A 14,307-nucleotide genomic window follows, 5' to 3' on the forward strand; every position below is an offset into this window, starting at 1 on the left:
CCCGTGGCTGCAGGGTTTTTCTTCGTTAAAAAGAAAGATGGGGGCCTGCGACCTTGCCTAGATTTCCGCAAACTAAACCGGATAACCATCCGAGACCCATACCCTCTTCCTCTCATTCCTGACCTGTTTAATCAGATTGCGGGTGCTAGGTGGTTCTCCAAACTTGATCTTAGGGGGGCCTACAATCTGATTCGTATTAAGGAAGGGGATGAGTGGAAGACAGCTTTTAACACCACTGAGGGGCATTATGAAAATCTAGTCATGCCTTTCGGTCTGACCAATGCTCCTGCTGTCTTCCAACCTTTCGTTAATGACATTTTTAGTCATCTTATCGGCAGGTTTGTGGTGATATACCTAGATGATATTTTAAATTATTCGTCTGATCTGAAAACACATGAGGTGCATGTCAGACAGGTACTGCAGGTCCTACGGACGAATAAATTATATGCTAAAATTGAAAAGTGTGTCTTCGCCGTTCAGGAAATACAGTTCCTAGGTTATTTATTATCTGCTTGTCACGAGGGTGTCAAGAGCCACGCCTGACTCCGTTATACTCGGGGTCAGGAAGTCGCAGCGGGTGGCTGCGCGCTCTATGTAGTAAGATTGTGCTGTTTCTTTATGGTAGCTTTCTGGGTTTGCCTTGCAACCCTTTTTGGCTCACTCAGGGATCCGTAGCTCCTTCTCCTCAGCTGTTTCTTGTCCAGCAATCCCAACCTCCTTATATTCCCCTCTCACACTTCTCTAGTTGCCAGATATAGAGCTTCATGCCTGGACTTCTATACTGACCCACTGGAGCTGTGTAACTGTGTTCCCTGGTTGTTGTTCCAGAACGTTACCCTCCGGATCCCTGTTGGGCCTTGGTGGTCTGCTGTTGTCGCCCACCTGGGATTATATGTTTGTCTGTATTGTCTGTCCTCTCCTTGGTGTTTTCCTCTTAGTGTCAGTGGTGCGGACTAGTGATCCCACCGCCCCGTTCACTACATAGGGCTCATCTTAGGGAAAGCCAGGGTTTAGGCACGTGATCGGCGTACGGGTGAGGAACCTGTCTAGGGACGTCAGGGCAGTCAGGTGCCAGCCTCAAGGTGAGTCAGGGGTCACCACCTTTCCCTCTCCCTTGGACAGGGCCTTTCTATTTCCCTCCCTTTGCGTGACGGCGGTCATTACACTGCTTCAGGTTTCCGTATGGATCCTAGGAAGGTCCAGGCAATTTTAGATTGGGATCTTCCTGAGAAACTCAAAGCACTGCAACGGTTCTTGGGCTTCGCAAATTTCTATATAAAGTTCATTAAAAATTATTCGGTGATTGTAAAACCCCTTACTGACATGACTAGGAAAAGGACTGATTTTTCTAAATGGTCTGACGCCGCTAAAATAGCTTTTTCCTCTCTAAAAGAGAGGTTTACCTCGGCACCTGTACTAATCCAACCTGATGTCTCCCAGCCTTTTATTGTTGAAGTTGATGCGTCAGAGGTGGGAGTGGGGGCTGTGCTGTCTCAGGGTCCGTCTCCTGGCAAATGGCGTCCTTGTGCGTTCTTTTCTAAAAAACTATCTGCAGCAGAGAAGAACTATGATATAGGGAACTATTAGCTATTAAACTAGCGTTTGAAGAATGGCGTCACTTTTTAGAGGGGGCAATCCACCCCGTCACTGTGATTACGGACCACAAAAACCTTCTGTACCTCGAATCAGCTAAGCGTCTCACCCCTAGACAAGCTAGGTGGTCGCTATTTTTTACCAGGTTTAACTTTGTTATTACCTATCATCCTGGGGCAAAAAATACCAAGGCAGATGCACTATCTCGTTGTTTCCCTGGAGGGGGTAATGTGAGTGATCCGGTACCCATTCTACAAAGAGGAGTGGTTGTCTCTGCGGTACACTCTGTTCTGGAGGGGAAGGTGTTAGAGGCCCAGGGGGACGCCCCGGTCTCTTGCCCCTCAGAGACATTGTTTGTACCGTTAAACCTGCGTCTCGAGTTATTAAAGGAACATCATAGGGAACACCACCCCGTTCACTACATAGGGCTCATCTTAGGGAAAGCCAGGGTTTAGGCACGTGATCGGCGTACGGGTGAGGAACCCATCTAGGGACGTCAGGGCAGTCAAGTGCCAGCCGCAAGGTGAGTCAGGGATCACCATCTTTCCCTCTCCCTTGGACAGGGCCTTCCCATTTCCCTCCCTTTGCGTGACGCCGGTCATTACAGATTTTTTCAGCTTCCATTGAGTTAAATGTATATAACTATAACTTCTAAAACATTGAGTTCACCCTAGTGGTAGCTGCAGGCAGATAATTTTAAAGATAAAATAATAAGGGAAGCAGATGCTTTAGAACAGTATGGGAAAGATTTATCAATGTATCTGTGCAAGCTGATTGGTGTAATACATTGGGAAATTTATAAACCACTTCTTGCAATTTTTATTCCTCTACAAATAAAAAAATGAATAATAATAAAGAAATGTAACTAGGGACCTTATAATATCTGTGTAAACCCGTAAATATGATTTAACCCCTTACGGACACATGACGTACCGGTACGGCATGTTTCCCGAGTCCTTAAGGACACATGACGTACCGGTACGTCATGGCTTTAAAACGCGATTGCGGCGCCGCGGGGGTTAATCGGAACAGGATGCCCGCTGAAATCATTCAGTGGGCATCCTGTCACAACGCCGGGGGGGGTCATGTGACCCCCCCCCTCCCGTATCGGCGATCGCAGAAAACCGCAGGTCAATTCAGACCTGCGGTTTGCTGCGTTTCCGGTCCATTCGGGTCTCCAGTGACCTGATGAACCGGAAAAAGACTGTGATCGGTGGTGTGATTACACACCACGAACATTTGGGAGAGGCGGTGCTGGCCGTGGTGCTGAATGTCGCTGTCCAGGGTGCTGATTGGTGGAGGGAGAGAGGCGTGAGATTCAAACTTCCAGTGATCCTCTCTCCCCTCCTCTTCCTGTTCAGCACCTGCACCGTCCTCACCAGGCTCCTGCGATCCCCCCCTATCGGCACCCATCACCCTCCTGCACCCATCACCCTCCAGGTAGGTTAGGGTCAGTGAGGGAGAGGCACCGTTAGGCAGGGATAGAAGGGAAAAGTTAGTTAGGAAAAAAAAAAAACTTTATCTAAACTTATTGTTTTTTAGCTTTGAGACTCTAGACCCCCCCCCCCGCCTCCATACTGGAAAGAAGGGACGAACCCAAAAAAGATGCAGAGTGTGTCACAAGAGGGGGATACGGAAGGACACCACCACTCAATGTGACACTTGCCCCAATCATCCGGGCCTCTGCGTTATCGATTGCTTCAGGGAGTATCACACTTCCATGGAGTACTACATTTTTATAATCCCCAACAGTCCCCTAGAGAACATAAAAAACTATGGCTCTCAGACTTTGGAGACACGGAAACAAATTTTTTTTCCCCAAAAAATATTAGTTTTAGTGCAGGCATCCTCAAACTGTGGCCCTCCAGATGTTGTAAAACTATAACTCCCAGCATACCCAGACAACCTACAGACATCAGCAGGGCATGGTGGGAATTGTAGTTTTACAACATCTGGAGGGCCGCAGTTTGAGGATGCCTGCTTAGTGTCTCCAAAGTCTGAGAGCCATACATATTGGGCATCGCTGCGGCCGTAAAAATCTTCTCTATAAAAATAACATTTAACCCAACCCCGCCGGATGAACAGCGTTAAAAAAAAAAACGTGTAAAAAAAAAAAGCCATTTTTGTCACCTAACATCACAAAAAGTATAATAGCGAGCGATCAAAATGTCATATGCACCCCCAATTAGTGCCAATAAAACCGCCATCTCATCCTGCAAAAATGAGCCCCTACATTACATATTTGCCCAACAAAAAAAAAAAAAATAGCTCCCAGGCTATGGAGATACTAAAATAATTTTTTGGGGTTCCTAAAATGATAAGTTACTTTACAAACTTTGTTAACCCTTTAGGTGTTCCACAAAACTAAATAGCGAATGTAGAAACTATTTTAGAATTTAAATTTTTTGTTACCTTGCCTCAAAAAAGTGTAATATAGAGAAACCAAAAATCATATTTACCCTAAAATAGTCCCCAAACAACCACCTTATCCCGTAGTTTCCTAGATGGGGTCACTTTTATGGAGTTTCTACTCTAGGGGTGCGTCAGGGGGCTTGAAAGGGTACATGGTGTAAATAAACCAGTACAGCAAAATCTGCCTTCCAAAAACCATATGGCGTTCCCCTTCTTCTATGTCCTGCCGTTTAGCCAAATAGTAGTTTACGACCACATATGGGGTGTTTCTGCAAACTACAGAATCAGGGCAACCCATATTGAGTTTTGTTTGGCTGTTAACCCATTTTTTCCAGTAATAAAGTAAGGGTTAAAATGGAAAATTTTCCAAAAAATAGAAATTCCAAAATTGTTTCTCCATCTGCCACTAACTCTTGTGGAACACCTAAAGGGTTAACAAAGTTTTTAAACCCAGTTTTGAATACCTTGAGGGGTGTACTTTCTTAGATGGAGTCACTTTTTTGGAATTTCTATTCTAGGGGTGCAATGGGGGGCTTGAAATGGAACATAGTATAAACAAAACCAGTCCTGCAAAATCTGCCTTCCAAAACCCATATGGCGTTCCCCTCCTTCTATGTCCTCCCGTTTGGCCAAACAGTAGTTTAGGACCACATATGGGGTGTTTTTGCAAACTGCAGAATCAGGGCAACCCATATTGAGTTTTGTTTGGCAGTTAACCCTTACTTGATTACTGGAAAAAATGGGTTAAAATGGAAAATTTTCCAAAAAATAGAAATTCCTAAATTGTTTCTCCATCTGCCATTAACTCTTGTGGAACACCTAAAGGGTTAACAAAGTTTGTAAACCCAGTTTTGAATACCTTGAGGGGTGTACTTTCTTAGATGGAGTCACTTTTTTGAAATTTCTATTCTATGGGTGCAACGGGGGGCTTGAAATGGGACATGGTATAAACAAAACCAGTCCTGCAAAATCTGCCTTGCAAAAACCATATGGCGTTCACCTTCTTCTATGTCCTCCCATTTGGCCAAACAGTAGTTTACGACCACATATGGGGTGTTTCTGCAAACTACAGAATCAGGGAAACCCATATTGAGTTTTGTTTGGCAGTTAACCACTGCTTTGTTCCTGGAAAAAATTGATTATATTGGAAAATTTTCCAAGAAATCTAAATTCTTAAATTTTATGTCCATTTGCCATGAAGTCTTGTGGAAGACCTAAAGGGTTAACAAAGTTTGTAAAATCAGTTTTGAATACCTTGAGGGGTGTAGTTTCTAAAATGGGGTCATTTTTGGAAGGTTTCAATTATGTAAGCCTCACAAAGTGACTTCAGACCTGAACTGGTCCATAAAAAGTGGGATTTGGAAAATTTCAGAAAAATTTCAAAATTTGCTTCTAAACTTCTAAGCTATGTAACATCCCCAAAAAATAAAATATCATTCCCAAAATGATACAAACATGAAGTAGACATATGGGGAATGTAAAGTCATCACAATTTTTGGGGGTATTACTATGTATTACAGAAGTAGAGAAACTGAAACTTTGAAATGTGCAAATTTTTCCAAATCTTTGGTAATTTTGGTATTTTTTTATGAAAAAAATTAACTTTTTTGACCCAACTTTAGCAGTGTCATGAAGTACAATATGTGACGAAAAAACAATCTCAGAACGGCCTGGGTAAGTAAAAGCGTTTTAAAGTTATCAGCACTTAAAGTGACACTGGTCAGATTTGCAAAAAATGGCCTGGTCCTTAAGGTGAAATGGGGCTGTATCCTTAAGGGGTTAAATTTCTATTATTCACATGTGAAAATATAACGTGATAAATTGAGACTGTGATATTACAACCTGCATTCTAACATTATTAGAATCCCTGGGCTGGGTGTGTGTAGTTATTGAGTTATACTAAATTCTCTTCTCCCTAATTATCTGCAATGGATGCAGACTCCTCCTAATTCTGGTCTTAATAAAAAGCATTACAGGTATATTTCACTGCTGAACTCCTCTACAGGTGAGTTGGTTAGTTTTCATGTCCAGCAGTCCTGTTGATAGGCACCGCTAAATACAGGTAAGCAAAAAAAATGAATATATATATATATATATATATATACAGTACAGACCAAAAGTTTGGACACACCTTCTCATTCAAAGAGTTTTCTTTATTTTCATGACTATGAAGGCATCAAAACTATGAATTAACACATGTGGAATTATATACATAACAAACAAGTGTGAAACAACTGAAAATATGTCATATTCTAGGTTCTTCAAAGTAGCCACCTTTTGCTTTGATTACTGCTTTGCACACTCTTGGCATTCTCTTGATGAGCTTCAAGAGGTAGTCCCCTGAAATGGTCTTCCAACAGTCTTGAAGAAGTTCCCAGAGATGCTTAACACTTGTTGGCCCTTTTTCCTTCACTCTGCGGTCCAGCTCACCCCAAACCATCTCGATTGGGTTCAGGTCCGGTGACTGTGGAGGCCAGGTAATCTGGCGCAGCACCCCATCACTCTCCTTCATGGTCAAATAGCCCTTACTTTCAAAGTTTTCCCAATTTTTCGGCTGACTGGCCTTCATTTCTTAAAGTAATGATGGCCACTCGTTTTTCTTTACTTAGCTGCTTTTTTCTTGCCACAATACCAATTCTAACAGTCTATTCAGTAGGACTATCAGCTGTGTATCCACCTGACTTCTCCTCAACGCAACTGATGGTCCCAACCCCATTTATAAGGCAAGAAATCCCACTTATTAAACCTGACAGGGCACACCTGTGAAGTGAAAACCATTTCAGGGGACTACCTCTTGAAGCTCTTTAAGAGAATGCCAAGAGTGTGCAAATCAGTAATCAAAGCAAAAGGTGGCTACTTTGAAGAACCTAGAATATGACATATTTTCAGTTGTTTCACACTTGTTTGTTATGTATATAATTCCACATGTGTTAATTCATAGTTTTGATGCCTTCATAGTCATGAAAATAAAGAAAACTCTTTGAATGAGAAGGTATGTCCAAACTTTTGGTCTGTACTGTATATATATATATATATATATATATATTCTGAGTAAATCTGCCATAAGGCCTTTATTTATCAAAAACAGTGATAGAGCATGGTGTTCTACTGGTGATAGATAATCAGTCCTCATTTCTCACATGTTCTCTTCTGTCTTTATACTATAATCAGTGATAAGCAGGGTGTTCTAGTGGTGATAGATAATCAGTTATCATCTCTCCTGTGTTCTCTCCTGTCCTTATACTATAAGCAGTGATAAGCAGGGTGTTCTAGTGGTGATAATCAGTTCTCCCTTCTCCTGTGTTCTCTCCTGTCCTTATACTATAATCAGTGATGAGCAGGGTGTTCTAGTGGTGATAGTTGTGATAGATTATCAGTTCTCACTTATCCTGTGTTCTCCCCTGTCCTTTATACTTCCAGTATACCCCAGTGAACTAGCATTACTCACCTGTCTGGTGGATAGGAAATAAATGCTTTGACCAGAATGTCTCTTTAATTTTATCCTAAATGAACTAATCAGGGTAAAACCAGGTTTCCATAGAATTTGTTTTAGTTTTTCCTCAAAGAACTGGAACTCTTGCTTCTCCTGAAGGACCCATTGGTTGAAATCCTCTTTGCTTTTCCTCCTATATTGTATTAAAGGAGCTCTCCGGGAATTAAGAAAATGAAAATACTTAAGTATTACTTTATTCTAAATATATTCCCAAATACCTTTCATTAGTTATAATGGCTAATTTTGTCTGGGGAGCAATCAGAAGGAATAAAATGGCCGCTGTCCTATTAGTACACAGAAAACCTGTTCTAATAATAACACTAAGGTAAAGAGCTGCCTCATCCTCTTCTCTAGTCTGCCTGCCAGGGATTATGGTCCTGAATATAACTGATAAGATCCTCAGCTCAGTTTATATAGGAATGGAGTTCATGAGGAGACATGAAGCACAGACAGGAGGTGGGAGTATGACAGTCTGTCCTTTGTACTTCATGTCTCCTCATGAACTCCATTCCTATAGAAATTCAGTTGAAGATCTTATCAGCTGTATTCAGGACCATAATCCCTGGCAAGCAGAGCAGAGAGGAGGATGAGGCCGCTCTTTTGCTCAGTGTTCTGAAGTAAGTTGTCCTCCTGTCTGATTAGGACAGGTTTTGTGTGCACTTATAGGACAGTGGCCATTTTATTACCCCTGATGATTGCTCCCTAGACAAAATGAGCCGTTACAACTAATGAAAGGTATTTGGGAATATATTTATAATAAAGTAATATTTAAGTATTTTTTATTTCTTAATTCCCAAAGAAACCCTTTCTAATGGCAAAATTTTATGAATTGTCTAAAATTTTAATTCATTCAAGTCTTATTCTAATCAGGTTTCACTGAAAACCTTTACACAATTCTCATCATGAGGGAAACTACATCTGTATGTGAACCTGAAGATCTAAGAAAACGTTTAAAAAAAGAAGAAAGGTGTTCGGAATGTATAAGGAACACTCTACCCCTTAGAACTGTACGGACCAATGGTGTGGTACCCCACCAAAGCAGAGTCTGCTGTATGCCAAGTGTACACCCAGGCACAAGGAAGTTAACTAAAGTGCTGGTCACCGGTGGTGCAGGCTATATGGGACACAACCTTGGATTAGCTCTTGCAAAGTTGGGCTATACTGTTATTTTTTTTGATATACACAAGCCAGACTGGGAGGTTCCAAGTCGTGCTACATTCGTAGAGGTAAATTCAGTTGTAACCTTACTAATATGACATACAATTATGAAGACCCAAGAAGTTTCCTGCGTTCTGTAGCCAAAAAGTATTGTCTGCATTTCAGGGTGACATCCGGGATTATGATGCACTGTATGACATTTGTGAAGGAGTTGATTGCGTTTTCCATGCAGCTTCCTTTGGAATGTCAGGATATCAACAAGTGGGTGAAAGTTACTTTTCTACAAAATTTCTTATAATTATAATTTATTGCATTCAATACTCTATGTGTTCACACTATAATATGAAAAAAGAACTAACTTCTCATTTTGTTAGATGCCAGTAGACACCTTCACATTATTATTTATTTAATTGCATGTATTTTGGGGTAAACATAATTTTTTATTGCACTTCAAAATTTTGTCCTATTGGCTCCTGCAGCTTGCATGTATTTTCTAGAATAATATAATAATATATTCATTTACAATAGCAATAGGCTATCATAATTCTGTTTCTGGCCTATTAACATTGTAAGAAGGGACAAGGAGCCGTCATTGACGGAAGATACGTGTCACCGAGGTTCCTGGCCTCGGTGAGGTAAGAACCAGATTTTTCCCTGAAGTGTCAGTTTTGCAATTGCAGTCTGACACTTCAGCTGTTAGTATGGCTGTAAAGCTGATCCGGGCCGGTTCTTATTGGGAGCAGCCAAAGAGCAGGGTGGGTGGCTGTTCCCCACGGTTCCAGGCCGGGTTTTGGGCTGGGATATAAAAACCCAGCCAGCATGTTCAGCTGTGTGGATTATCCTCCATCTGACAGTAGAGCTCTGTCAGTCTCGGTGTTGGAGCCTGAGAGTTTGGGCTGGGATTAAGGCATGCTACATTGTTTGCGGACAAAAGCACATCGACTACTGCTTCATTCAAGGACTTATGGGTGCCTCGATGACAGTTGGGTGTCATCGAGGAGTCAAAAAGTGAGTGGGCCAGTCCGATAGTATTAATACCCAAGCCAGACAGGACATTGCGGTTCTGTAATGACTTCCGCAAACTTAATGAGGTGTCCAAGTTTGACGCGTATCCCATGCCCCGAGTGGATGAGCTTATTGAAAAGTTGGGCCAAGCCCGGTATTTTCCTGTGTTGGACCTCACCAAAGGGTACTGGCAGGTACCCTTGACGGAGGATGCCAAAGAACAAAATGGCTTTTGTCACTCCAGAGGGGCTGTATCAGTACAAGGTATTACCCTTTGGTCTACATGGAGCTCCCGCCACGTTTCAAAGGCTAATGGATATTGTACTCCGTCCACATCGTCGATACGCTTCGGCGTACCTGGACGACATCGTTGTCCATAGCACCGACTGGGAGAGTCACTTACCTAAAGTACAGGCTGTAGTGGACTCCCTTAGGAAGGCTGGCTTAACCGCTAACCCAAAAAAGTGCTCAATAGGGTTAGAAGAGACCAAGTACCTGGGGTATGTAATTGGGCGCGGAATGATCAAACCTCAGGTGAACAAAATTGAGGCAATTAGGAATTGGCACCGTCCTGTCACTACTCGGCAAGTAAAGTCGTTCCTGGGTATGGTGGGGTACTATATGAGGTTTGTCCCCAATTTTGCTACAGTCGCCGCACCATTAACAGGCCTTTTGAAGGGACGCAAGTCAGTGATGGTCCACTGGAATGAGCAGGCGAAAAAGGCTTTCTCCGCTTTGCAGTTGGCCCTGTGTGGGTCCCCGGTTTTGGTGATGCCCAACTTCAAAAGGGAGTTTATAGTCCAGACCGATGCCTCCGAGGTAGGTCTCGGTGCTGTACTGTCTCAAGATATTGACGGGGAGGAGCATCCCGTTGTCTTCCTCAGCCGAAAGCTCACCCCAGCCGAGACTAGGTACAGTATAGTGGAGAGAGAGTGCCTGGCAATCAAGTGGGCACTCGAGTCTCTCCGCTATTATCTTTTGGGGAGAAGGTTCCTTCTGGTGACTGACCACTCCCCTCTCAAATGGATGAGCCAAGCCAAAGAGAGTAATGCTCGGGCCACCAGATGGTTCTTGTCTTTGCAAAACTTTACGTTTTCCATGGAACACAGGGCAGGCAGGTTACAGGGAAACGCGGATGCCCTGTCCCGCGTACACTGTCTGGCAAGTGTTCATCCCCTCAGGGTTGAACAAAAGGGGGGAGGTACGTAAGAAGGAACAAGGGGCCGTCATTGACGGAAGATACGTGTCACTGAGGTTCCTGGCCTCGGTTAGGTAAGAAACAGATTTTTCCCTGAAGTGTCAGTTTTGCAATTGCAGTCTGACACTTCAGCTGTTAGTATGGCTGTAAAGCCGATCCGGGCCGGTTCTTATTGGGAGCAGCCAAAGAGCAGGGTGGGTGGCTGTTCCCCACGGTTCCAGGCCGGGTTTTGGGCTGGGATATAAAAACCCAGCCAGCATGTTCAGCTGTGTGGATTATCTTCCATCTGACAGTGGAGCTCTGTCAGTCTCGGTGTTGGAGCCTGAGAGTTTGGACTGGGATTAAGGCATGCTACATTGTTTGCGGACAAAAGCACGTGGACTACTGCTTCATTCATGGACTTATGTGCTGCAGTCTGGTGTGAATAAACACCAGACTCAAGGTGACTGTTTTTCCTTGAACTTGTTATTTTGTCACTTTACGTCTGTGTGAATAAAACACTGCACTGTTTAAGTTAAAGACGTTGTCATTGCCTCTGTACTGCGTCTGCAAGCCTGTCTACAAGAGCAAATCCCCACAACATATAAAAATTTACTTTTATTGTTCAATTGTTAAAAATAATGTAGAACAAAAAGTGCTCTTTGAGATATTAAAAAGCTCATATTGCATTTAGTTATATTTTATATAATTATTATATCTTCGGAGTGTTATGGTTTAAAAACTTTTTATTAAGGTAGGTATATGTAGCAAACTACACCAAAAAGGTGTGAAATGGATTGAGCATCACACATCGGATATAAGGTATAGTTTCAATACTAATCCACCTGTTTCGTGCATCGAAACAAAAGAAAGTAAAAGACAGATAATATGCAGGTGGTCTCGCAATGTATACATTTAGTATATATCTCTAATAAAGGAAAAGAACAAAGAATCCGGTGAACACATAAACAGACTAAAATACACACGACGAGGGGAGGAAACACAGAAGGATCAGCAGAGGGAAGGGGAAGGGAGGGGAGCATCTGTATGTCAGGAGTCCAGTCAAACAACTCAAGAGGTATCTGAGGGTAAAATACTAGAAGCTACCCAAGTCGAGAACGCAACTGAAGAGCGAAACTGATTCCAGGGATCCCAGACCCGAAAAAAGGCCAAAGAAGCGTTGCGGTCCGCAGCGCCCAATTCCTCCATATGCACCAGGGAGTCAAGAGCATTGACCCATTGAGACCTTTCCTGTCACCACCAGACATCTGAGAAGCTCTGACAGACGTCCTTCAGAACCTCCTCCTTGAGGTTCCTTTTGTTTTGCTTTCATTTTCTCATCTCGTTAGCCTCTCTCAGCTGTCATGTAGTTGCACTGATTGCATCCCTTTAAATCCCTTCCCATACTGCATCACTTTGCGGTTTATACAACTTCCTGGAGTATATGCATGCTGGATGCTACTACTGAGTCTTCTACAGATAAGTTTTGTTTATTCATTTGTATTTTCCTGTTTGCTGGATCCCAGGAGACCCTGACTCCCTCCGTATCAAGTGTAGGGAGCCGGTGGTCGTGTCCCCTCACTATTATAGGGTGTTCAGGGGTTATTCAGTCGAGTGTCACGGAACCATGAACCAGACGTACAACAAGAGATAAGTGAAAATAAGAAGGCTTTATTGAAAATAAAGCTGTAAAGCAAAAGTCCAAACGAATGGTGAAACCAAAGCAGAGTCTTTGAGAGGCCAGAGATCAGGAACCAGAAGGGTAGTCAGACGAAGCCAGGATCAGGAACCAGCAGGGTAGTCAGACGAAGCCAGGATCAGGAACCAGCAGGGTAGTCAGACGAAGCCAGGATCAGGAACCAGAAGGGTAGTCAGACGAAGCCAGGATCAGGAACCAGCAGGGTAGTCAGACGAAGCCAGGATCAGGAACCAGCAGGGTAGTCAGACGAAGCCAGGATCAGGAACCAGAAGCAGCAGCAGTCTTAGAAGCATGTGAACACAGGAGGACCAAGCAAGGAACTGAAGCCACAGACCTCCTATATATATGAGCTAGGCATCCAGCTCCTCCCAGTGGGAAGGAGGAGCCGCAGGGTGGAAGGCTACAAGAAACCCAGAAACCAAGATGGCCGCCAGCACATGTCAAACGAAGGAGAACAGCAAGAAGGTAAGACCATGACAGTACCTCCCCCTCAAGGGCCCCTCCTCCGCGGAGCAAAAAACGGTTTCTGAGGGAAGCGTGCGTGGAAGGCTCGGAGCAAGGCAGGAGCATGGACATCTGCGGAGGGAACCCAGGAACGCTCCTCTGGACCATAACCACGCCAATGGACCAAAAACTGCACCCGACCGCGGACCAGGCGTGAGTCCAGGATATTGCTCACCTCATACTCCTCATGATTGCCCACTCGGACCGGACGAGGCCGAGGAACCGAGGAAGTGAAACGATTACACACCAGTGGCTTCAACAGGGAGACATGAAACACGTTAGAGATCCGCATGCCAGGAGGAAGCGCAAGGGCATAGGCTACCGGGTTTACCCTGCGAAGCACTCGGAAGGGACCAACAAAGCGAGGCGCCAGCTTGGGAGTGGGCACTCGAAGGTTGAGGTTGCGGGTGGACAACCATACACGGTCTCCGACCTGGTAGGAAGGAGCAGGCGCTCGTCTGCGATCAGCCTGGAGTCTCTGGCGCTGCGCAGAGGCCTCAAGGGACTTCTGGATCTGTACCCAAGAAGCACGTAGGACGGAAAGGTGATCCTCCACAGCCGGAATATCCTGGGGAGAGAATACCTCCGGTAACACGGCAGGTTGGAACCCATAATTGGCCATGAAGGGAGACGTCCCAGAGGAAGAGTTCACCGCCGTGTTCCTGGCAAACTCAGCCCAAGGCAGAAGGTCAACCCAATTGTCTTGGTGATCGGAGACATAGCAACGAAGGAATTGCTCCAAGGCCTGATTGGATCGTTCTGCGGCCCCATTGGACTGAGGGTGGTAGGCCGAGGAGAAGGAGAGATGAATCCCCAACTGGGAGCAAAAGGCGCGCCAGAACCTGGACACAAACTGACACCCCCGATCCGACACAATCTCCTTGGGCAAACCGTGCAACCGGAAGACCTCCCTGGCAAAAATCGTGGCCAACTCTTGTGCAGAGGGTAACTTCTTGAGAGGAACACAGTGGCACATTTTGGAAAACCGATCCACAATCATGAGAATGACCGTATGGCCTCGGGATGCAGGGAGGTCCACAATGAAATCCATCCCCAGGTGTGACCATGGGCGCTCCCCGGTGGCTATGGGTTGCAGAAGGCCCAACGGAAGGTGCCGAGGGGACTTACTCTGGGCACAAACGGAGCATGCCGCTACATATGCGGCGATGTCGGAACGTAGGGAAGGCCACCAGAACAGACGTGAAACAGCCCAGGACAGCTGATTCTTTCCAGGATGCCCCGCGGTCTTGGAGTTATGGTAGGTTC

General features: G+C 44.5%; 1 protein-coding gene across 2 annotated transcripts in view; it reads left to right on the top strand.

Annotated features, from left to right (window-relative positions):
• Window positions 1-14,307, top strand: part of SDR42E2 (short chain dehydrogenase/reductase family 42E, member 2) — a 130,712-nt gene that overhangs the window by 52,743 nt on the left and 63,662 nt on the right. The window contains exons 4-5 of one of the 2 annotated variants that reach the window (XM_040440585.1): window positions 8,374-8,724; window positions 8,822-8,917. In XM_040440585.1, the coding sequence (XP_040296519.1) occupies window positions 8,401-8,724; window positions 8,822-8,917 (420 nt within the window). In that variant the 5' untranslated portion in view covers window positions 8,374-8,400. Of the gene's footprint in view, window positions 1-8,368; window positions 8,725-8,821; window positions 8,918-14,307 lie in introns of both variants that reach the window. The other variant, XM_040440583.1, reaches the window with a different exon arrangement.

The sequence above is a fragment of the Bufo bufo genome, chromosome 7 (genome assembly GCF_905171765.1).
Source record: "Bufo bufo chromosome 7, aBufBuf1.1, whole genome shotgun sequence".
Taxonomy (NCBI): Eukaryota; Metazoa; Chordata; class Amphibia; order Anura; family Bufonidae; genus Bufo; species Bufo bufo.